The following is a 24,122-nucleotide window of genomic DNA, read 5'->3' as shown; positions in this document are numbered from 1 at the left end:
GGAGAGAAAGCAAAGCATAGGTGCCGGCTTTGGGCAGACTGGGTTGCTGGGGATATCACAGATCAGAGAGCTGTGCAGCCTTACAAGCCCAGTCAAGGAGGGAGAGAGATCCAGATCTCTGCTCAAGAGAGGTGACATGCTGGAAACTTTAAGTGGGTGCCCCTGAGGGATGACGGAGATGGAGGGAGAAGATAGGTGCACTTACCACTGAAACTCTGAGAGAGGCTAAAGGGTTGCCTGTTTATCTCTGTATGAGTTCTTTAGTAAGTCAGGCGCTAGAAGATGGGTAGCAGACGTCGAGGAAGGATTAGGAGACAGGAGAGCGAAGGGGGCAGAAGGGACAGACAAGCATGCAGCTAATCTGTGCCATACAGGAATCATGTACTGCAATGGCTCTATCAGCCTGTTCCTTTAAGAGTGTGTCATGATGCCTCTCTCTGAGCCATTGTCATGCGTCAATCGATTGCACTGACATTAAGCGGGTGAGGGACGCCGTTACTAGGAAAACCCCACTTGCTAATGTGAGGCAGTGGGCAAGCCTGAACAGGGCCCAGCTAGAGCTGCCGGGAGAGCTCTTCAGCCAGAGCCAGCTGCGCTGCGCTGCGCTTCGCTTCCCTTCCCTTCCCACTCACCCTCCCTGGGGGAGCGGCTCTGTAAGGCACTTGACTGCTCTCCACCACTTACAAGCAGCTATAGTAGGCAGGAGGAGGGGTCTGTGGCAGCCAGGGCAGGGGTGTCTCCAGCAGAACAGCAATTCCGCTTCTCTCTTCGGCCGAGCCAGAGAATCTGGTAGGAACAGGATCTTTTCCTCTCTCTCTCTTTCTGCTAAATGCTCTTATCAAACTAGCTTTATGCCTGTTAACCACAGAGCAGGCGTCTGGCAGGAGTTTTATTTGCAGGCGTAGACATACTTTAACTGAGCCTGGGTTTTGCAAATGCTGCTAGGGGTTGTTGGGGAAAATCTGTCTCTTGAATGCACAGTTGGCAATGTGATTTCAGGACTGAAGTGCAAAAGGGGGGTGGGTGGTGACGCTTCGTTTCTTGTCCAGATTGGTTAGGAAAATTACACCGAATTCACGGGAATCCAAGCCGCTTACGGGTGCGTTTTATCTGAAATGCTGGTATCTAATCAGAGCTTAATATTTGCCAGGGCTGAGCCCCTGCACCTCTAGGCTTGGTAGTTCATAGCCCCAGCACTTCTAGGCTTGCTGTGTCAGTTATGAAAGTAAAAATATTGTGTGAGCGGCAGCACCTCTTTCATTACAAATTAAGCATTGTGTCTAGTTATTCCACTGTATTTTTAACGCACCTATCTTTGACTCCGTTTGCTGTTGGGATGGGTTACCACGCTGTCAGGCCTAAAACGTGGTGACTCCCAGATGGTCAGGGATACTAAACGGAAGTGTTTCAAAGCATTCTGAACCCCAGTAAATCCCTGAACCACCTCCTGCTTTTCATCCTCAGAGCACAGGGACTTCTTTTAGTCTCTTCTGTATAGGTTTCTCTCCCGTGCTCATTCTTGAAGTGAGTTTGTTTTTTAAGGCGTGAATCGCTGTTTGATTCCACACTAACCTTCTAGCATTTGGTCCTGAGAAGGATCTGTTGAGGACCCTGGTACAAGTGAATAACAAGACCTGCAGTGCCTTCCTCAGACACCTTAGTGTTGAGAAACGTGCTTGCCACCAGGGACTTGCTGATCACAACAGCAATAATTGGACCTTTGCTGTGGTGGTCTGTGCTGGATATGTAGATTCTATATACTCCTGATACTGTTCCAGTTTATTTGAATACCCTGACATAGCTGCAGAATCAGCTGCTCATAGTTAAGCTTTCACCTAATATTTAAAAAATAAGCCTTTTCAGTTTTCCCTCCATCCCTTTCCCCAAATACTTTTTGAGCCTCTCTTTCCTGCTCCTCCCCTCCCGTCTCCCCCCCCCCGTTCTGGCTGATCTTTGTAGACTGTGGCTTTTTAGCCTTTAAGTTAGTATGCATATGCAATAAAAGCCCCTTTTGTTATATTGAATTATTGGCAGTGTTGAGGCTGTGGCTGCACATTGTTTTACACCCTTTGTAACTGAGCTTTCTGTTCTCCTTTTGTGGGTCCTGCAATACTTTTCTTTTCAGAAAGTTTGTATTGGGCATTTTCGTTGCACGTTGTCAGCTAAGTCATGCACTCTCTGCATAGGCATCCTCTCAAAACTGCTTTGTGTAGTATTTTACAACATTTGCCTACTGGATGTAGGTATTTATTTAAGCTGCATAACCCTAGATATGAGGCAGCAATCTACAGGATTTTATTAAGGTAGTATTTATACAAGATCCCACAGTAATTTCTTGAACAATTCAGTGACAGTGTCCCAGACCTGAACCAGAACTTAATCATAAGCTTTTTAACATGACAAGTGATCACAAAGGAGTCTGGGCTTTGGGGAAAACAGACAAAGGTTACTACAAGATTACATGTTTGCTTTGGGTTTAATGCGATGCTGTGTAAGTTAGCTTTTTTGTAAATTTCATGGCTATAAACAGCCAAATTTTCTACTGTGTAAATGGGTAAAACAGTTTCAGTTAGTAGAACCGCACCTATTTAAAACAGCTGAGAACTTGCTCCTACAGACTTCAATTATTGTGAGAGCTTTTAAACTCTCCTTTTCTTCCACTTGCTGTTGTCTGTCCCTATTTAGGCAATGCAGCATAGGAGAGGAAGAGAGATGGGGTGATGAGGAAAGGGCCTGGAGGGAGAAGAGTGTGAAGGCAGGCAAGAACAGGTGGCATGATTACATTGGCTTGGCCGGAGTGGTAACGAAGGGAATATATGAATGGCAATCACAACAATACTTAGCTCCGAGAGAGAGAGGCCCAGGCATTAGAGCAGTAAGAGCTCTGAAGCAAAGATCAGGAGGAGGTACCAGGTGGGTGGACAATGGTGAAGGGTAGGTCTCCTGAGTTCTGGAGTCTGAGGTCTTCTCCCTGCTGATCCTGCTCATGTAGTGGCATCTCCAGGGGAGCTGGGCATAACAGACCACCTTCAGAAGGGTGCTGGGATACGCAGTGGGGGGGGAAGATGCTGTTCCTGGATAGTTTGGTGACAGGCCTTTGAGGACAGGAAGGTGAGTGGGGCTGGCTTGATGCTCAGAGCTATTGCTGCCTGTATAGAGGCAACATGGGGCCTGGGTAACAGGTAGGAAGCAAAGGAATCACACAGCTCGAGAGAGCAGAGATCCCTGTTTGTGCAGGGGAAACTGAAGATTGCTGCTATACCTTGGATCTGACCTCCCACCCCTCCGCTTCCTGTGTTAGGTGGCTGCACTTATTTGTAGAGAATAAAAATAATTGACTCCCTACTCTTAGAGTGAAAAACAACCAACTCCTGACGTACACACACTGAGGGAAAAGGAGCAGAGGCTGGAGAGCAAAGGGGAAAGACTGCAACAAATTGTGTGATGGGAGAGGAGCAACTAGACAGTCAAAAAAGGGATAAAACAGAAGAATAGTTAATAAAAAATATCTTACTTAGTCTAGGTCACTCCTACAATTGCTCCACCTGTCCTATGAGGGCTCCCCCCTCTGAGCTCCCATGTTGAGGGATGATCCTCCACTCTGCTTGGAGACCAGGGAATCTGGAGAATTGATAGGGGCCTATTCCTGTCTATCAGGCAGTGCCCCATCACCAGGATCTCAGAGTGCAGGAAGAGCTAGTGTAGGAATATTCCCAATGGTGCAGAAATCCCAAGAGTGGAGCTCTCACACTGAAGGCAGGAGACTAGAACCATATAGGGAGGAACAGGTTGGTGGCACTTACCAAGAGGAACCAAGGCAGATGGAGGGAAAAGGATTGAAGGCAATAGAACAAAGCATAGAAAGGGAAAAGGGGGTGGGGGAAGGGAGGAGAACAGTTGGTGACTTAGCATGACTAGTGCCTTGTAGTCATATACACAGGAGATTGCTTAAGTGTTTCCACCACAGCGCTGGAGTTTTCACAAGGGACATGAGGACAGCCCCTTTCTCTCATGGAAAAGTGCCTGGGCTTTTCAGTGCTTGTAGGTAGCAGGCAGAACCTCACTTTGAGAGACAATCTGCATGGAGTTCAGTTGCTCAACCTCTGAAGACAGAGTGGCTGAGTCACTTCTGCTGAACAGGGAGTGTAGGTATTTCAAGCATGAGGCTTAGGCCCCTAAATCATCCCCTGTAGCTAAGATAAGAGATAGGATAGAAGAGAAAAAACAGGTAATAGGTGCAAGGCAGTATCCACTAACAGCAGAGAACCATCTTTTAACCTGCTCCTGGACAGAGCACTTTGGCTCATACCCACAAAGGTATTTAGGCTCCTAACTTTCCTGTTGGGCAGGCAGGAGCAACAGGATTCAACCATCTAGGGCCTAGCTTTCACAAGTGCTGAGCACCTGTCTCGCCAGTTGGAGCTACAGATGTTCAGCACCTCTGGAAGTGAGGCCCAAAGAGTGCTTCACCGTCATGTCATGCCTGACCTTTCTGTGTCTCTGGGTAAGCAGAGAAGGGATAACAGTCCTAGGAGGAGAAAGAGACTAGCCATTGAACAAAACAAGTACAGGTAGATCAGAGAAGTGGCAGAGCATGTTAGTTTGAGAGAATTCATCAGGTAGATATGCAGAGGAAGAAAGAGAAGGGAGGGCACTATTACTTTTCATTTCCCCACAGGGAAGAATAAAGGTCAAAGATAATATGGGTTGGGGAGCAAGTGGGAAGAGAAATGTAAAGTGACAGGAGGAGGTAAGGGAAGAACCTGTTAGGGAATTACTTTGGATTTTTAGCTCCCCAGCTAAGCCATGCTTCCACAGTGAGCTCCCTAGGGGCCACAGGGATCTCACAGAGCACTCATTGCTGGGCCATAAATAGCACTGATTATTAGCTGGAGAGAGGAACTCAAACACCTTTCCCCAACACATCAGAATCCTTCTTCCCCTTACTAAAGGGAGGAACAAATGACTAATTCCCCCACAAAGAAACTAAAACAAGACTTGTATGGTATCAGCTGTACTCTAGTATTAAGAGTTTATTGTAAAGAAAGACAGCTAATTGCCCACATCTTCCACTATAACACGGCACAGGGGAGAAGAATACCTTAATCACATGCCCTTTATAATGGAGCCCAAGAAGGATGAGCATGCTAAGTAGGGCAGGTTCTTGAAAAAGCCAAGGGGCGGGGCGGGAGCAATAAATACAGCTGCTCTGGCCTAGGCCTCTTTGGCTCTGTTTGGATTCAAAGGAAGGTATGGAGGTGGAAAAGTGGCTGAGTGAATCTCTGAGCTCACAGAGAAGGTGGATGGGGAATCAGGGAAGGTTTTGCTCTATTATGATGATTCTATTTTATAGATTGTATGTTTCTATAATGTATTTCTCCACTTAACATTTTTAATGTTTTGGGATAGCTGATAATTTTTTGTTTTGTACACAATAACTTAATCCCTTTGACTAACTAGATTCTGATATTATGGCAATGAGATGGGTCACAGGCCTCTAAAAACTAAAATCCCTGTAGTTTACACAATAAAAAGCTAACACACCCCCCCCTCCAAAAAAAAAAAAAAAAAGCTGCTGCTGCTGCTTTTGGCTGCTTGTTTTGGGAGAGTGGGTGAATACTATGCAATGTGTGATAAATCTGGCTGTTAATGTTAGTCAGTACAAGTCATAGCCTCAGTTGGTATTAATGATTATACCTCAATTGACACTAGGGGAGCTCTACCATTCTGTGTCAGCTGTGGGACTAGCTGTGTCTGCTCCTTCTGAATGAGCTTTAAGAACATGAGTCTATGTACTGTAGCGTTTACCTGTAACGCAGAGATGCTGGGAACTGTATGCTAGATTTAGAACAGCATACTCCCATCTTCTCATATTGGAGTAGAGGGATTATTTATGCTTTCCAGTAGGACTTCCCTGTTGTATACCATACTTCATGTGCTAGCAGCCTGTCTCTGGGGGACTGCATTGTTACCAGCCTTGCCTCTATGGAAAAACTCCCCTTTATTTGGGATCCATAACGTCGTCTCTCCATCTTTCATTATGGCCATGTCTACATCTAAAATTTTGCAGCGCTGGTTGTTACAGCTGTATTAGTACAGCTGTATAGGGCCAGCGCTGCAGAGTGGCCACACTTACAGCAACCAGCGCTGCAAGTGGTGTTAGATGTGGCCACACTGCAGCGCTGTTGGGCGGCTTCAAGGGAGGTTCGGGGAACGCGAGAGCAAACCGCGGCGAAGCTGGTCTCCTTTCCCGGTTTGCTCTCTCGTTCCCCGAACCCCCGAACAAGCAGGTCTCCTTCCCTGCGGTTTGCTGGGTGGTTCGGGGAACGCGAGAGCAAACCCGGGAAAGGAGACCAGCTTCGCCGCGGTTTGCTCTCGCGTTCCCCGAACAAGCAGGTCTCCTTCCCTGCGGTTTGCAGGGTGGTTCCGGGAAACGCGAGAGCAAACCGCGGCGAAGCTGGTCTCCTTTCCCGGTTTGCTCTCGCGTTCCCGGAACCACCCAGCAAACCTCAGGGAAGGAGACCTGCTTGCTCGGGGTTCGGGGAACGCGAGAGCAAACCGCGGCGAAGCTGGTCTCCTTTCCCGGTTTGCTCTCGCGTTCCCGGAACCACCCAGCAAACCTCAGGGAAGGAGACCTGCTTGCTCGGGGTTCGGGGAACGCGAGAGCAAACCGGGGAAGGAGACCAGCTTGATTACCAGAGGCTTCCTCAGGTATGCTGGGATACCTGCTTATTCCACGGAGGTCAAGAAAAGCGCTGGTAAGTGTCTATATTTGATTACCAGCGCTGGATCACCAGCGCTGGATCCTCTACACCCGAGACAAAACGGGAGTACGGCCAGCGCTGCAAACGGAGTTGCAGCGCTGGTGGTGCCCTGCAGATGTGTACACCTCCTAAGTTGCAGCGCTGTAACTCCCTCACCAGCGCTGCAACTTTCTGATGTAGACAAGCCCTATGTTAGAAAAAAGGATGCGGGAAGGACAGAATTAGAAGTATGCTGTGCGCAGTGCTTGTTCCTGACTATTCCACTCTGGTTTGGGGCAGTGTAGGAGGAAAATGTTAATGAACTTGACCTAGGTAACATGACTTGAAATACCACTTGGCACCTAGAGTAGATCCAGTTTAACACCTTCAAAAACATGTTAGTTGCTCACTGACTGTATCTCCACTTCGAGTAGACCACAGCTAGTGAACATGATTTGAAAAGTGATCGTGCCTGGTGTGGACACAGCTGAAGTGGTGTTTCAGATAATGTTTAACTCTTAAAAAAAACACCCTTCTTTGCTAGTGTAGATTAGACTTCTATGGGTCTGATTCATCATTGCATTGTGTATAGTCACCTCCACTAACCAATCAGAATGAGGGCATTGTCACCCACTCTGCACTGCAGTCCAATTGTGTAGTCACTTACACACTGTGCAGAGTAACAAGCTAGCCAAATTTAGCCCCAGATAGTACAGTGGTACTTTCCAGAGTAGTAAGTGTTTGTAGGATCAGACTGTTAAGCTGCAAGATTTATGGGTTTAGGCTTAGCTATTTGTTTTGGCATATTTTTACCTATTGTAAAGTATTGTGAATAAAGACTGTGGAACCCCTCTGACCTGTAATACAGGTTTACTGCATATACATCATAACTTACACTTATAATATGATTATGGGGGAAAAAATGTGCTTTTCAGATGCTTGTAACTCAAAATTGCTGTTTTGGGGCTGACACCGATGGCTGAACATAAAAATACAGAAACCACAAAAAAACATGCCCGGCCACTTACTGGTGTGTATTACCTTTCTAGTGCTACAGTGTTGCCATATCCTGGTTCATGCAAACAATTCAAACACTGCCTCTGCTCTGTGTGGTACCTACTTTTGCTAACGGTGCAGGAAGGGGGGTGGTAGGTTAAAAGTGACAAAATGCCCCCTGGAGCATGCACAGTGGAGTCTGCCATCTGAATGTCTCCCACTGCTTGTAGCTCTGCACTCTGCACCAGGTGAACTGGAGGGAGTCTGATTCATGACTGAATGGTGCTGGATCCTTCCAGCCCCATGAACTTTGCTCTCCAGTAATCTGGTTTTTTACTGAGAGATTTTTGTTAAAATGGAACCTGTCCATTCTCATGACTCTCCTCCTCTCCATGTGTACTCTTAGGAGAGATCACTAGGTCCTAGACTCATATCAGACTTCCCATGCTCTCCCTGAAGTACCCACATGTACTGTGCCATTCAGACACCAGTGCAATATTTACAAGAATGGTCCCCATTCCCTTTGGAAAATGCACACTGTCACATAGCCAAAAAGAGTCTCCCTCCCTTCTCATGGGGTCGAACAGTTGCCTAAAAACCACAAGGGTCTTGGCTGACTTTTGCAATAACTCTGTAGGATGCACATACCATCCAGCCACCAGATGGGGCCTCTGTTGGGTTAGTCTGGCCACTACCTGATCTATCTCAACATTGCAAATGTGGAATTAGTGTCTGTAACCTTTCAACATAGGCCATGTGTAAAGAGAGAAAGTTGCACAACTGTAACTTGTGGCTCAGAGGGTTATAAATCCAGCTGCCCAAGCATAACTGGTTGGGTTTGAAGAGGGAATGCTGGGTTTGTTGTTCTGCTTCAGAAATTACTCATGGTCATTTTGTTAAATCTTCAGGTCTTGCATCAGCATTTAAAATGGACCTTGACATCCAGTGTGAAGAGATGAGTGCGTCTAGATGGACAGAGCTTAAATCTTCCATGAACACAAGCAAAACTGTCAGGTAATACCAGGTTTTTTTCCCCTAGAAGAGACCATATAGCAACTAAGCTGAATAGTTTCCTAAAGCAATGGTTCTCAACCAAGGGTCCAGGGGCTGCGAGCAGGTTTCAGGTCCGCCAAGCAGGGCCAGCATTAGACTTGCTCGGACCCAGAGTAGAAAGCCAAACCCCCACCACCAGGGCTGCCCGGGGGAGGGCAAATGGGGCAATTTGCCCCAGGCCCCATGAGCCCCTCCGGGTTTTCGGCGGCACTTCCGCAGCAGGCCCTTCCCTTGCTCCAGGTCTTCAGCGGCGGGTCCTTCAGTGCAGCGGAAGACTCAGAGCAAGTGAAGGACCTGCCGCGGAAGTGCTGTCAGAGCACCGCCTGGTGAGTACAAGTGCTGCAAGTGGTGGTGGGAGTAGGGGGGGAAGCTGCGATCAGCAGCACTCTAGGCTGCTCTGTTACTGTCGCTTCATTCTTCGGCGGCAATTCAACGGCGGGTCCTTCCCTCTGAGAGGGACCTGCCGCTGAATTGCCACCGAAGACCCTGCCCTGGCCCAGACCCCCTGAATCCTCTGGGCGGCCCTGCCCATCACATGGGGCTGAAGCCCAGGGCCCAAGCAGGGATGGCTCCAGGCACCAGCCCAGCAAGCAGAAGGTTGGGGCGGCCAACACTGAGGGGTGGCACGTTCGAGTCTTTGGTGGCAATTTGGCGGCAGGTCCCTCGCTCCCTCTCAGAGCGAAGGACCAGCTTGCCACCGAAGACTGAAGCGGCAGCAGTAGAGCTGCAGATCGTGATCATGGCTTTTTTTTTTTCTTTCTCCCTTTTTGCTACTTGGGGCGGCAAAAACCCTGGAGCTGGCCCTGGCTTCGAGCCCCGCCACCTGAGGCTGAAGCCTGAGCAACTTAGCTTTGTGGACCCCCTGTGGTATGGGGCCTTGGGCAGTTGCCCTGCTTGCCAGCCCCTTATGCTGGCCCTGGCTTTTATATGCAGAAAAACAGTTGTTACAGGTGGGCTGGGGAGTTTTTATAGCATGCTGGGGGGGAGCTCAGAAAGAAAAAAGTTGAGAGCCCCTGTCCTAAAGGGTGGAGGGAGGCGTCTACAAGATTTTGGGGTGGGGGGAGGGGAAGGGGACAGAACATTTACTGCATTTCAGGGACAATATAAACTGCAGTATTGTTGCTATGTGATACTGCAGACTTGCTCATGATGGAAGGATTCTGCTCATCCTATGTAGGACGCTCATGAGGACATGCTTATCTAAAGAAACCTACTCCTTGGTATGAACTCAGTCTGGATTCAGATTCAGCATAGATCAAAAACACCAAAGTAGTGATGTCTTCAAAGACTATTTAAATATGTTGCCACTGTTCTGGTGTTCCTGTCTTCCTTGGCAGAATGTTTATTTGCAGGGGGTTGGTGTCTCTATCTTCTTTCCATCCAGAAAGGTGGGTTTTAGGCTAAAATAGTGCCCCTTGATGGGAGTGCCAGTCAAACTCCTCCCCTATGGCATTTCATGACCAGTCTTACCAAATGCTATAAATTGACCAGCATTTTAACAGGTGGAAAGTCTCTCTGTCCCTTTCACTTTTAATCCTACATGTCCCGGCAGCCACCAAGAATATATAACTTCAATTTTAGCCAAGTCAGCTAGCGAGTGCTCTGCTGGGAGTTAGGGAGTGCTAGAAAGAGTTGGTTCCACACTGCTCCACCTCCTCTTGCTGGGAATCTGCACTCCTGGGCTGACCTCTCGCTCCTCTGGGTGGGCAAAATGACTATGAAGCTAGTGGGGAAGGAGTAGCAGATGGAGGGCGACTTCCTTTGGGTTGGGTAGGAAAGATTGCATGGGCCTTCTATGTGTGAGTTTATGTGGAACTAGCTCTGACTGTCTGAGTCCTCCTCTGGGAATGGGATGCCTCGAGGGAACCTGAGCTGTGTGCCAGTGATTAGAACTGCATTCTGAGCAGAGACTTGGCTGCCCAAGGCCTAGCAACTGAGAAGGTGACAGCAGCTGATAATTGCCAGGAAGGCAACAAGGATGTGCCATATGAGCTATGCATGCCAGAGCAGATGTCTTGGAAGTCTCTCTCTGACTGGAAAGCCTGGCAGAAGACCAGTTCATTTGGTGTCACTACACAGTCTGCCTAAAAGCTTATACATTGCCCTCTGGACCTTTGGATTCAGTTGCACTCCTGCTGCCTGATGAACTGGCTAACTTGGTGGTGAAGAAACTCAACTTAACTGCAGCCCAGGGTTAAAGCTCTGTTGGCTAGAGAGAGGGTTTGGGGCACATGCCGTCTTCTAAGCAGCACAGATGGAGGAGTTCCATTCAGTCTCTCTCTGGCAAAATCTCATTTCCACTTCTACAGTAGTAGAGCCCCAGTAGTGCAAGAGAATCCTGTCTCCTGCCAAGCCTGGGGAGTTGAGTGGGTTTTGTCTGCCTGCATGTGGATTTGCAGTGATACACTCCAGGGACTGACTTAGGGTCTAAATAACCCATTATCTTGTTTAATAAATACATCTCTGATGGGGAATTCTTCAGTCATTGAGGTAAGCAAAATGAATTGTTAGGACTAATGCCATCTGTCTTCCCTGCAGGCTGGATGATTGCAGTCTCTCTGCTAGTCACTGTAAGGATATTGGCTCTGTCCTCGGTTCAAACCAGATCCTGACGGAGCTAACACTGAATAACAATGAATTGGGAGACTCGGGAGCGGAACTGCTGTGTAAAGGGTTGCTGACTCCAAGCTGCAACTTACAGAAACTCTGGTAAATCTCAGCCTGGTGGTTGTGTTGCACTAGAACGCTTATTGGTCTTTATCAGCGCATTGAGTAACTCAACCCTTGGGGCCAGATCATTATTTACCTCAGCTGATGCATCTCTACTTCGTTCAGTGGAGCTATGCCCATTTATTCCAGCTGAGGATCTAGCCTTATATTTACTGTACTCTGTAAACGCCTCAGAAAACCCTGAATTCTAACAAATTGCTTCTTGTTTATTGGTAGGGAAAGTAAACCTGATGCAACTTCAAACACTTCCTGAGTAATGACTGGAAGAATCTGATCCCTCACTGGACTAGAAATGGCTGACTTTTCCCAGCTCTCTGATTATTTGCCCAGGGCAGCTCAAGGAAGAGCAAGAACCAGTTGTCTATAGCAGCTTTTAACACCTCCCAAATACCACCACCTCCAGTCTTCAAAGAGAACTCTTTCAATAGCTACATATAGTTGGGGTTTTAATCTGTTCTGCTCACTTGTTTGCCACCAAGACTATACTACATAAATGGATCTTGGCACTTCAAAGACCAAGATAAGGTCTAGACAGCTGGCAGCTTCCCCAGAGTTTAGCGTGGGGGGGACTGTTACAAGGCTGACTTTTGGTCCCTCCACAGTTCTGTAGGCTTCAAACTTCACATGTCCTCTAGTGAGAAGAGCAATATTTTGGCTCCCCTCGCCTGCAGTTTTTTTTTTTTTAAGTACATTAGACACCTTGTTTTTAATATAGGCCTTGGAATAAGTGGATCTAATACTTTTCCCCAGGAGAATGGAACACTAGTTATTGAGTCACATTTCAAATAGTTTCTTTTTAAACCTCAAGTTTCTCAAGAGTGCCAATCACAAATTCATTAGCTTCTCTCCTAAGCTAGGTTGGTTGGAGGTGGGGGTGGTGGCTTTTCTCCTTTTGTGTGTGTGTGTGTGTGTGTGTGTGTGTGTGGGGCTGGGGGGTTCTTTGTGGGCAGTTCAGTGCATGTTAAACATCCACTGTTTACCTAGGGCTATGTGTTTAAAGATGAAATCAGAAACATCGAACTTTTTTAATAAGCAACCTTCCAGGCAGAACTCCATTGAGATGTTGTACATGTTGTTGGCTCCTCTGAGTGATTTAAATCAACTCCCCTTCCTGGTAATGTTGCAGCTGTCATGCAATCACTCCTACCAGAAACAGCACTGGAGAGAGACCTTTATCAGTCCTCTGCCGCCACTGAGAGCAGGTATATCCTGCAGGATACAGTAGTTAGACATGCCCTCCTCCACAGTGTAACGCCTACACAGCAATGGGGGATGTAAGCCAATATTTGGCTTAGATTTTTATTTTTTGACTACTGTGCCCTCACTCTAGGGAGTCAAAGGTAAAACTTCCTTATTTTCTATCTGGGAATAGCCTTTTGTTGGCTTAGACTTGTTCTATGTAGAACAACCTTGCTGCATAAATACATTGGAATATTGTTGTTATTTAATGGGAGAAATTCTCTTCTTTGCTATGGCGGCTGTACAAGTAGTTATTTGAAAAAACATGGAAGCCCCTTGTTACTGCAACTCTAAAACTAGCTGATAAAATTTTTTTCCTGAGGCAGAGATTGTTGGGTCTGGTCTTACCACAGAATTTAGCTTGGCATATCATAATTTTGGTAGAATTGCAGATGCTTTGTAAAGGCACTGAAGCATAATACACTGCAGCACTACAATGGATTATGAAGCCAAATACTGGAGGATACACCAGTCTCCGCGGAGAACATGGGGAATTCTGAGGAACTCTGTTCCTCATAGGCCGGTTTCTTTTCTCCCTCAGGCTGCAGAACTGCAATCTAACAGATGCCAGCTGTAAGCATTTCCGTTCTGTTCTGAGTGCAAAACCAACGCTGACAGAGCTGCATCTGGGTGATAACAAGCTAGGAACTTCAGGTGTGAAAGTGCTGTGTGAAGGGTTGATGGATCCCAACTGCAAGCTACAGAAGTTACAGTAAGTAATCACTGGCCTCCTTGGTTCTTTCATGGGTGCTTGACAAGGTGCTAGACAAAACTCAGGTGGATGGGTAGTTTGGGAGTGGCGTTTTGTCATCTCTTGTAACCAGCAGTAAATTTGCCTCCAGCTGCAAAAAAAGTGAATATCCACAGGGGGGAAATACCTGATAAACCATTTTAGTGGGGATTGGATGGTCCCAAGGCCTTGTAATGTTGTGGACTGGTCTCTAGTCTGACCACCTCAGTATAGCCCAGATTGGTAGTGACAAAAAGCTATTCTCATTGGTAGGTTGAGTGGTTTCAGCAGTGCTCCAAATTTTTGTTGATCACTTTATTTCCCAGCCACCTGCTGTATGGTTCTCAGTGTTGCATTCATTGGATCTTCGGGATATGTTCCGTGGAGCATAGTTTGGTCATTCAGACAAATTGGTGGTTTTAATCCAATTACCAATGGATAGGTCTCCATATCAAAACCACCTTTGACTGAGACCCTTGTTTAGCAGAGGCCAGGAATTAACTGGGCATGAAGAATTTGCTGCTTCCTTCCTCAAAAGGACAGACTACCACCCTTTGTCCTCCAGTTTACCCATCTACTTCTCACAAAGTTATGGATGGTTAGTCTGGCTCTTCCCATAGCCATATTATAGGGAGGGTGAAGTGGGTAGAGATTAGCTGCATGCCATTTACACAGCACTTTAGACTCTTGTCCACTGCAAACAATCCTCTGACGTTACTTAATAAATAGTGGTAGGCGCCTATCAGTGTAGAATGACCTGGATGTTCTTTGATCAAACCCCACTCAAGAACAGGGAGCACAAACTTGTTCCACGACCAGCAGGAGTGCTGCTGATCAGTTTATTGCTTTTGATTCTGGTCTCTCAGACTGTCTGTCTGGTTTCTGATCTGATTCTACTAAAGGTTAGCAGTTGGAGAAACTAACGCTTCTCCTCCTTTAGAAAGACATAGCAGTGGTGGTTGTATGTTCTCTTATAATTCAAGAATTAAACAGTGGTTGTCAGCAAATCTGCATGCAATCTTATGAAAGGCTTACTATTGAAATTGAGCAGCTACCCCATCTGGTGATGCTTTCAGATCAAACTGACTGAAGCCCCCTGGCAATAGCATGGAAGTGCTATTAAGTTAGTAGCTGAGGTTTGGGGACTTCCCCCATGAACAATCTGTATATGTAACTAGCTGAATGGTAAACTCTCTTCTCTGTTTTCCTGTCTGGTCTGTGGACAAGTCCTCCACGCTGCTGACATAAGTGAGCTGAGTGGTAGGATGAAGACTATTTTGCTCTGGTTTCTTTTTTTTTTTTTTGCAGGTTAGAATATTGTGAACTCTCACCTGACAACTGTGAGATGCTCTGCTCTGCTCTGCGCACAAAGCCTTCCCTGAGAGTGCTCAACATAAGTAACAACAAACTGGGAGATGCAGCAGTAAAAGTGCTGTGTCAGGGATTGATGGATCCCAACTGCAACTTACAGTCACTACAGTAAGTAACAGCTAGTTCTCTCCAGTTCTAACGCTGCTCTTACAGAGACACCCCACTCTCTCACTGCCAGGAATACTTAAGAAATTCTGTGGCTTGTCCAGGTACATCTCTGCCATGAAAATTGCAAAAGCTCTCCTGGCGTAAATACTGCTTGGCGCTTGATTCAGGGAGCTGGCTTTCACTCGTCACTGCATGGTAATGCCAGTGGGGTCACTGTGGACCAGACTTCCAAAGAAAATGTCCGATGGCTCCTATGTGGGAGTGGGGAGGGGAAGCTACTATTCCCCAGCTCTAGCTAGTCTCCCGCCAGTTACTATCCAACTAGGTCAGAATAACAAAGTGCGCAGCTCTTCAAAATGGTGTGCTGCAATACACCCCTTGCCTGGGGTAAAGTCCATGGAAACCGTTTGGTGCAAGATCTGAGTTTCCTGCTCCCATCTCGATCTGCAGAGCACTCCTGTTCTAAGAGCAGTATAGGCTGCAGAATCAGTGTATATCATCCGCTGGAAGCCATGTGGAGGCCCAGTATGTCTGCAGCAGCCATGAGTGCAGCATCCCAGCATGGTTCTAATGGAGTTATGGTCTCAGGGACTCCCCTGGCTCTATCTGTCCCCAGGACTTAAAGAGGGATCCTCAACATAAAGAGGTGATTTGTCTGGGCCTCTATCGGTTACATACATGGTATGTGGGTTTAATGAGCACCATAGTGCCCTGAAGGAAGGGTGATGCAAACTGTTTCTTCTGGGGGAATAATGGACCAGATCCTCAGCTGGCAAACCTCCACTGAACTCAGTGGAGCTGCACCAATTCAGACGGGTTGAAGACCTGGCCTGCATTGTATTCCGGATGGTAGATGTCCTTTAATACACTGACTTATGGAGAAGCAACTGTTGAACTTTGATATGATTCTTCTATTCTCCACAGTCTGGAGAACTGTCGTATCACAGCTGCTAGCTGTGGGGATCTCAGCTCTGTTCTCGCTAGGAAGCCATCCCTGACAGAACTCTCTGTGGGCGAGAACAAGATTGGAGATCCAGGTGTAGCACTGCTGTGCCACGGACTGCTGAATCCCAACTGTAAAATAGAGAAGCTATGGTAAGGAACACCAATGGCTACTTAAAATCTGCACAAGTTGGTAGCCTCCAAGTCATCTGTATTTATTATGCTGGCATGATCTTGCCTGATATGTAGAGTTTCTCAGTCAACAAATTCCTTGTGAAGCAGGGGTGCACCTCAGACCCCTTCTCTCAGTGAGGGTTGGGTGAAGGACACTACTGAATAGGCAGGAAAGCACAGTGAGGTCAGTAAATGATCAAATTCTCAGAAGAAGGGCATGACAGAACGCTGCTGTAATAAATATTCAGTCATTCTGTTCAGGTTTCTGTACAACACTATGTACCCAACTTACCTTCTTTTGAAAAAAGGAGATTTTCATCTCTAATGCAGGCAAGGGGAAGATGTAAGCAGTCTTCTCCTGCTTACACAAAAAGAACTTGTAAAGTAAATGTGTGTGCATATAACAAGCCTCTTAGAGTTCAAAAGGCAGACTCTACTATTCTACATTTCTACTGACCTGGGTAAAAATAGGATTCATCCCAGATCATCATCATCAAAGTCTTAAGCAAATCTTGAAGAATCCAATATTCCTATTGTGTTCCTCAGGTTATGGGAGTGTGGTATCTCACCTGCTGGCTGTAAGGATCTCTCTCAGGTCCTCAGTACAAAAGAGTCCCTAACAGAGCTGAGCCTGATTGGTAATAGGTTGGGAGACCCAGGAATGGAGCTACTGTGTCAAGGACTGAAGGATCCAAAAGCTAAACTCCAGGCACTATGGTAAGCTGCTGCTGGCTTCCTTTACAATGTTCACTGTCCATCTAATTTATTATTTTTATTAACAAATAACTCTTCTACACTAAACAGTGCCCACACAAATGTCCTAACTGATTCAGGTCCTCTAAGGGTGGTGTGGTTCTTCTGCTTAGCAAGGCCCCACAGGACTAGTCAATGGGACTAGTGCTCCTAAAATCCTTAGGTAACATTTTTTTTGAAAGGTCATGGGGGAGATTTTCAAGGTCTAGGAAACTGAGCGTCGTCAAGTTTGAACCCACCCATTAAGTATAATCCAGGGGTCAGCAGCCTTTCAGAAGTGGTGAGCTGAGTCTTCATTTATTCACTCTAATTTAAGGTTTTGCATGCCAGTCATACATTTTTAACGTATTTTAGACGGTCTCTTTCTATAAGTCTATAATATATAACTAAACTATTGTTGTATGTAAATAAATAAGTTTTTTTTAAATGTTTAAGAAGCTTCATTTAAAATTAAATTAAAATGCAGAGCCCCCTGGACAGGTGGCCAAGACCCAGGCAGTGTGAGTGCCACTGAAAATCAGCTTGTGTGCCACCTTTGGCATGTGTGCCATAGGTTGCCTACACCTGGTATAATCCATTAACTTGACATAAGGATTCGGTGACTTGGAAAAAGATGTTTGACAGTGCAGCTTTAACAGCAAATTGGATGTTGTGGTCTGCTAGTTTCCTGTTTTTTGGGGGGCGTTTTTTGTGTGTGTGTGTATTGGATTCCTAGCTTTCCCATGGCTTTCTATTGCTCTGAAGGCTTAAGCTCTAAATCCCACCAAGTGTTTCAGGATTTCTCCTGTGGTACAGGAGAGGGAGTGAATTTGTTCGCTGATGAAAGATAAAACCTTAAGCAATGAAGGAAATCTGTCTGCTAGCTGCAATATAAATATACATGGCTCCCCCTTGAAAGGGTTTAAAGAAATCAGTACTCTGACTGATGGTGGCAATTTTAGTCAAAGTGTAACAACAGAAGGTCCTGCCTACATGAACTTCTCCTTTTTCCACCTTTTTACTTACCTGATGTAGCCTTCCAGACCTAGGTCCTCTGGCATCACGTGATCTGGGGTAGGAAGAGAACTGCCCCTTTGTGTGAAGGTTTAACAAGTGAAATAAACCTTTCCTGCTATCTAAGCCAAAAGGATAGCATAGTTCATCTGTTTACACGGATAGGTGAATGTGAGGGTGAGAAAAACCTAGAGATAGGTGAGGTGCCTCCTGTGTTGAAGATGAATGGTGGTATGTCTCTCAGTGATCCCATTCAGAGTGAACTAATCTCGTATGCAGCTGTGTGCCTTAAAAGAGCAAAGATCTTGCATTCTTTGAGATGGAGACATAATCTTAGTGTGATGCAACAGGACAATTGAAGCTCAGACTTGGGGGAATGGATAAGGACATGGGTGACTAAAATAGCTCATCTAATCACTGACGGCAAAGGACAGAAGGCCCAGACTTCACTAGGAATGTGGTCCCACCCGTCTAAATGGCTCTAATCACCAACATGAGGGGGAGGACGTGAGGCATTCAGGAGAGGTCAGCAGCCGTAGAGGTGAAAGATGGGAGAGGAAGATTCATTAGATCATTCAATCAGTCTTTCAGCTCCTGAAGTTCTGGTTTTTTCTTTGCATTGCAGGATAAGGGAATGTGGTCTCACAACTGCCTGCTGTAAGAGCATTAGCTCTGTTCTTGCCACAAACCAAACCTTGAGAGAGCTGCATATGGGTGGAAACAAGATAGGAGATGCAGGGGTTGAAATTCTCCATGAAGGACTGATGAACCCCAGCTGTAACTTACGGTCCCTATGGTAAGTAACTTATTGCTCTTCCACTTGCATATATTGGTTGCCCAATAAAGAACGGGGGTGGATGGGGATAAGGCATCGCGGCTACAAAGAAACAGTTACAAAATACCAAATAGTTCCAACCGAGAACTGATGCTTAATTATAGCAGTCATGGCTGGGAACAGAATGCTGTTGGCATTCATTGGAAGACAGTCTCCTTTGAAGTCCTCATTTCCCACAGATTCTTCCTTGTACTTAAAACTGGCCCTTTGGTAATAACTAGCAAATGTTAACTCCAGTGTTGTCTTTGGGGTATAAGCCGCACTAACTAAACAGGAGCTGGAGGAATCTCCCCAGGGACAGGTTATCCCAGACCTGCCAATTGCAGGATTTGTTGCACCTTCCTCTGAAGCAGCAGGTACTAACCACTGTCAGATGACCCGTATCTGGCAGTTCCTGTGTCCTACTGCTAGAGGACAAATCCTGACTTGGGTAACAAGTATGTGTTGCTTTATTTGTGTACTTGTGCAAATCCAACACTGTTTCAGCCCTGCCAGAACAAGCAGCCAGTCAGTTTCAGTGTGGATTAGCAGAACTGTCCACATCTGACTATCAGTAGCCAGTGATACTCCCCCCCCCACCCCACCCCCACAAGTCTGAGTACTAAATTTGCGTAAATAACTGGCTTGGTACTCCCAACACAATGCCACAACACTGGAATGGTACTTTGCAGCTCTAGTTGCACCCAGTGAAGCCAAATGGGCAGGAGCCATGGAATCACGTGTGGCTACCATAGATGCTTTAGTCATGGCTTCTAGAACCTGTAGGTTAGACTAGAAAGCCTTTGTCTCTCAAGATCCTTCTGCTGAGAACCGAAGCCAATCAGCTTCTGAATGGGAAGGATTGAGGGCCAAGAGATCATTTGCCTTCTCACAGAGGTGGCCAAGCAAACTGGGCTATGAGTTTGACTGGGTGACATCTGAATCTCAAGGCTAATAGATGTGTCAAGTAACCCAAGGGGTGGGCTTTTAATTAAGGTTCTAGTGCAATAAACGTAGTTTAGCTACTCCTGTGTTTACTGAAGTACTGGTCCTTCCAATAGCCTTGGCTTCTTCAAGGTACTCTTTCAATTTGCCTTTGTTCTTTATCTGTAAATAACCCAGTAATAATATTCTGTAAACGTTGTTTAGTCTGGTCTTCGTTAGCTTGGTCGTCACCTGTAGCAGTGTAATAAGGAGAGAGAATAGCCTAATGGCTCAGTCTGGCTGCAAAAACTCATTTTTTTCCCCCCTACAGCAGATTCACTAGACTGTTTGGTCTGCAAGTTGGATAGGTCTTGGGTTCCCTATCACACTATCTACTGACAGATCACACTAGTATGCACAAAAGAATGGAAACAAAGTATGGGGACACTAATCTTGTGCAATTGAGACCTCCACTTGTGCAACATCAAAACTCACCAAGCCTAATATAGGCTTGCTTGATTTCCATCCATTAGCTGGGAAGGGCCAGATTTTGTCCTCTGTTACACCTGGTGTTTCCATGTAGCAGAGGACAGAATTTAATCATGAATGTCTAATACTGCCCCAAGTCTTGTATGACGAATCCTGCAAACAGATGGCAACGTGCTCTCCCTCTTTCTGTGGCTGGAGCCAGAAGGGATTGCCTACAACAAGTAGTCACAAAAGGCCCTGAGCATTGGTGTCTGTAGAGGGAGCACATGCTTCATGTAAAACACACAAGCTATCCTATGTGCCAGCCTCTGAAATGGCAGAAGGACAAATGACAAGTGTTGGTGCTGCCTGCTGCAGTCCTGGTTGAGATGTCTGAACTCTGGTCTATTAGGTGTAAAGTGACTCTTAAGTCAGTACTTCTCTTACTTTGGCTTCTCTCTTTCCCTGCAGGCTGGGTAACTGCAGTCTCTCAGCTGCTTGTTGTGGGAGTCTGGCCACTATACTCTCTTCCAAACCAAGCCTAACTGAGCTAGACCTGAGTAACAATTCACTGGAGGATGAAGGTGTGAAGAAGCTGTGTGAATCACTGAAACATCCAAATTGCAAACTACAGCAACTTGTGTAAGTGGTGGTCATTTTATGTTCCCTCAGCATTGTGCTGGTGTCTTGGAATTAAAAGGAGAATGGAGGCTTCCAAGAGGAGACAGGGCAGCGAGCAAAGCCTGCTCTAAGGAAGTTTAATGTCTTGTGGGAATCCATGACTTCCTGCAGGAGGCAAACTTCTGTCCTCTGTTTCAGGAGCTGCCTGCCCTTTTAAGGCTGTTTGCCCATGCTCCTGTTTGCCCATGCTCCTGCCACAATGGCTTACTGCCCTTGTCCCTAGAGACCAGACTAAACTGTGACAGGGCAACAAAAACACTTGAGCCTGGTCCTTTTAAGGCCCTGTCCACATTGCAGCTTTAAATAGCTCACAATGTGGGTTGTGTCCCATGCCACGTAACCAATAACTGTGGTGGCCAACAACATGGCCCCTGTCAGAAGCCTCCTCTTCCACATGGTCTCCCAGTAATTGGATTCGCCTGGCTTGCCTGCCCCTCAGCTAGATGGACTTGCATGAACTCCTTATCGACACAGGTGACTGGGTTCTAGAACGGAGTCTTGGTGGCAGGCTTTTATTTCTATCCTTATTCCTTGTGAAGAGCCTTGGAAATCAGGTAGTGCTGGAAGAGACAAGCAAGTAGACACCACTGCTGCAGTAGGAGGAGGTACCGGGGGAAGAAAGAAGAAACACTGGTTTTTATGTAAAGTGAGCCCATTCTGTCTGGGACATAGTCCAAAGAATCTCTTTGCTGACTTTCCCTTAAATCTTCTGACATGACTTAGCCTGAAACTAGATGAGTAACGCTTTCTCTTGTACCTGTAGCATGGACAGACCCTTAGTCAATCTGTGTGGCTGAGACAGCTGCCCCTGTGTAACTACATAGGGATGCCCCAGAATTGAAATAGCAGAACATAAAGGTCTTGTCAGTGGGACATTTCCTGTGCTTAACTCCTTCATGCTGCAAAGCTATTTTAATTCCATCTCCTGCTCTTTGACCAGACCATGCCCCCACTTCCCTAGGAACAATGTCACAATGCATAAAAGGACCAAACTTCTTTGCCACAAGTAGTCATTGAGGCCGAGGCCAAGCCCTTGTCAGGACTCAGGGGATTGGATGCTTATACAGATGACAAGAATATCCAGAGTTCTGATAAATGTTGGAAGAAGCATTAAACATACTGCTGAAGCCCATCTCTAATTATCAGATTAGGATGAGATCTATGTTGGGGGCAGACTATCTCACACCATTCTACTTCCTTTGATTCTTGCTCCTGTCAGAGAGGGGAATATTGGATTAGATCGGGGTGGGCAAACTATGGCCTGTGGGCCAGATCTGCCCCAGCAGCCATTTTACTCCGGCCCTCGAACTCCTGCTTGGGAGGGAATCTGGGGCTTGCCTCACTCCAGCTGGGGAGCAGGGTCGGGGGCCACTCCACACAGCTCCCAGAAGCAGCAGCATAGCCCTTCTCTGGCTCTTACACATAGGGACAGCCAGGGGGCTCCATTCAGCATGCTGCCCCACCCCAAGTGCCACCCCCGCAGCTCCCATTGGCCAAGAACCACAGCCAATGGGAGCTGCAGAGGTGGTGCCTGTGGACCAGGCAACGTGCAGAGCTGCCTGGCTGTGCCTCCATGTAGGAGCCTGAGGGGGAGGATGGGACATGCTGCTGTTTCCAGGAGCGGCTTGAGGTAAGTGCTGCCTGGAGCCTGCACCTCCTGACCCCCTCTTGTGCCCCAGTTCCCCACTCCAGTCATGATCTCCCTCCCACCCTCATCCCAAGCCCCACCCCAGAGCCCACGCCCTGAACTCCTCATTTCTGGCCCTACCCTGGAGCCTGCACACCCAACCAGAGCCCTTACCCCCTCCCACACCTGAGTCCCAATTTTGTGAGCATTCATGGCCTACCATACAGTTTCTATTCCCAGATGTGGCCCTTGGGCCAAAAAGTTTGCCTACCCCTGGATTAGATGGACCATGGGTCTGATTCAGTCTGGCAGTTCCTAGCGGCAGATGCGTCAGTGGATTGTGTAGCTAGACCATGCTAGGCAGAAACAAGTCCAGTTGTATATAAGATAGCAACTTAATACAGCTGAAGGCTACCCTTGGTTTAATAGTTCTGCCTGAGGACTTTGGTCTTGAACCAGGACTAGTAGAATAGCAAAGGGCAATAAGGCAGTTTTGGCTCAAACCTGATTGGCTTCTTCTTGCCATGTCTTCTCCTCAAAGGTGACTGTGCCTTTGCTCTCCAGCACCCTGATTTGATAGCATGCCTGCTGAGACTGTTTGTTTTTTCTTTTCAGTCTGTACGACATCTACTTGAGTTCTGAAGTGGATGATGAACTGAAAGTCCTGGAAGAGTCCAAACCTGGACTGAAGATTATTTTGTGAGCAGTGCAGTTTCAGATGGGATCATCTGCTGAGCACTGTCCTCTCCCTGTTTCTGCCTCTTTATCTGAACTCTTCATATATGCAGTTCAATGTAGAATGTTTTTACCAAAAAAAAATTCATGGAATCTCTGCAGAACAATGTCCCTCAAGGGAATTGGCAGCCCGCTGTGGATTCATGAATGTATCGAAACAGAAGCTCATGAGAGCATCTCTGTCCCCGAGGCAAAGAATACTAGGCATCTACAAGAGCTGGGCCTTTACCTATAGGAGCAGCTCTAAAATACCTATTTAATGGGTCAATCGAGATTTCTAGAAGTTTCCCTTCTACTTAAGAGCTGGCAAAAGCAGAACCACCTGGTGAACGTCTAGTATTCAATAGATGGTGCTTTTGCTGAGTCTCTGGGGGAAAGTATCCAGGAACAAAGCAAAAATATTGACACTAAAATAAATGAAAGTAATGCACTGTTCCTGGAAGAGGTCACTTTCCCAGGGGAAAAACTAACCTTGACAGGAGCCCCTAGACAAGGCTGGTAAGAGTGAGTGCTCACTTAATACCAGGACTTCCTTTCTCTTGAAAGAAGTCTGTGAAGCTTCTTTATTACAAGTAAAAATGATGATGCGCGCTCTCTCTCTTTCTGCTAAACTGAAAGTGAGTAAATTCTCTGAATTGTTCTGGCAAAAGTAGCTCTGTAGAAATGTCATTCTAATAAAGTTTCATTGCAAAGAATGAGATTATTTCTCTGCTTTGTTCAGAAAGTTACAGTACAGACCCTTTACGTGCGGATGGTGGGAGTCAAGCCGCCATGACCGTGTGTTAACGGACCGCGGGTTAAGAGGGCTATGCGGAAATATCATCTTAAGATATCTATATATACCTGTATAATTATCTAGGATTACATACATATTCACAGCGTCCCAAATACTGCAGGCCTGTCTGTTAACAGTGCTTTGCAAGAATATAAATTCAAATGTATAGTCTAATAAAAACATTACTATACAGGGGTGAAAGTAATTTAGGACATTTACCGGTATGGGGTGGGGTTGGCTCTGGCCCCCCAAAGGGGCCTGGCCTT

General features: G+C 46.5%; 1 protein-coding gene across 1 annotated transcript; it reads left to right on the top strand.

Annotated features, from left to right (window-relative positions):
• The first annotated feature begins 662 nt into the window (after positions 1 to 662).
• RNH1 (ribonuclease/angiogenin inhibitor 1) lies at positions 663 to 23,776 on the top strand. Its single transcript, XM_050952907.1, has 10 exons — positions 663 to 789; positions 8,648 to 8,753; positions 11,331 to 11,501; positions 13,303 to 13,473; positions 14,800 to 14,970; positions 15,895 to 16,065; positions 16,633 to 16,803; positions 18,458 to 18,628; positions 20,510 to 20,680; positions 22,962 to 23,776. Exons 2-10 carry the CDS (start codon positions 8,668 to 8,670, stop codon positions 23,047 to 23,049), a joined length of 1,371 nt encoding a protein of 456 aa, XP_050808864.1. The 5' UTR covers positions 663 to 789; positions 8,648 to 8,667; the 3' UTR covers positions 23,050 to 23,776.
• Positions 23,777 to 24,122: the final 346 nt, after the last annotated feature.

Source organism: Gopherus flavomarginatus, chromosome 5 (assembly GCF_025201925.1).
Source record: "Gopherus flavomarginatus isolate rGopFla2 chromosome 5, rGopFla2.mat.asm, whole genome shotgun sequence".
NCBI classification, from domain to species: domain Eukaryota; kingdom Metazoa; phylum Chordata; order Testudines; family Testudinidae; genus Gopherus; species Gopherus flavomarginatus.
Note: the sequence above shows the minus strand (reverse complement) of the source record. Positions and strands in the feature narration are given on the sequence as shown.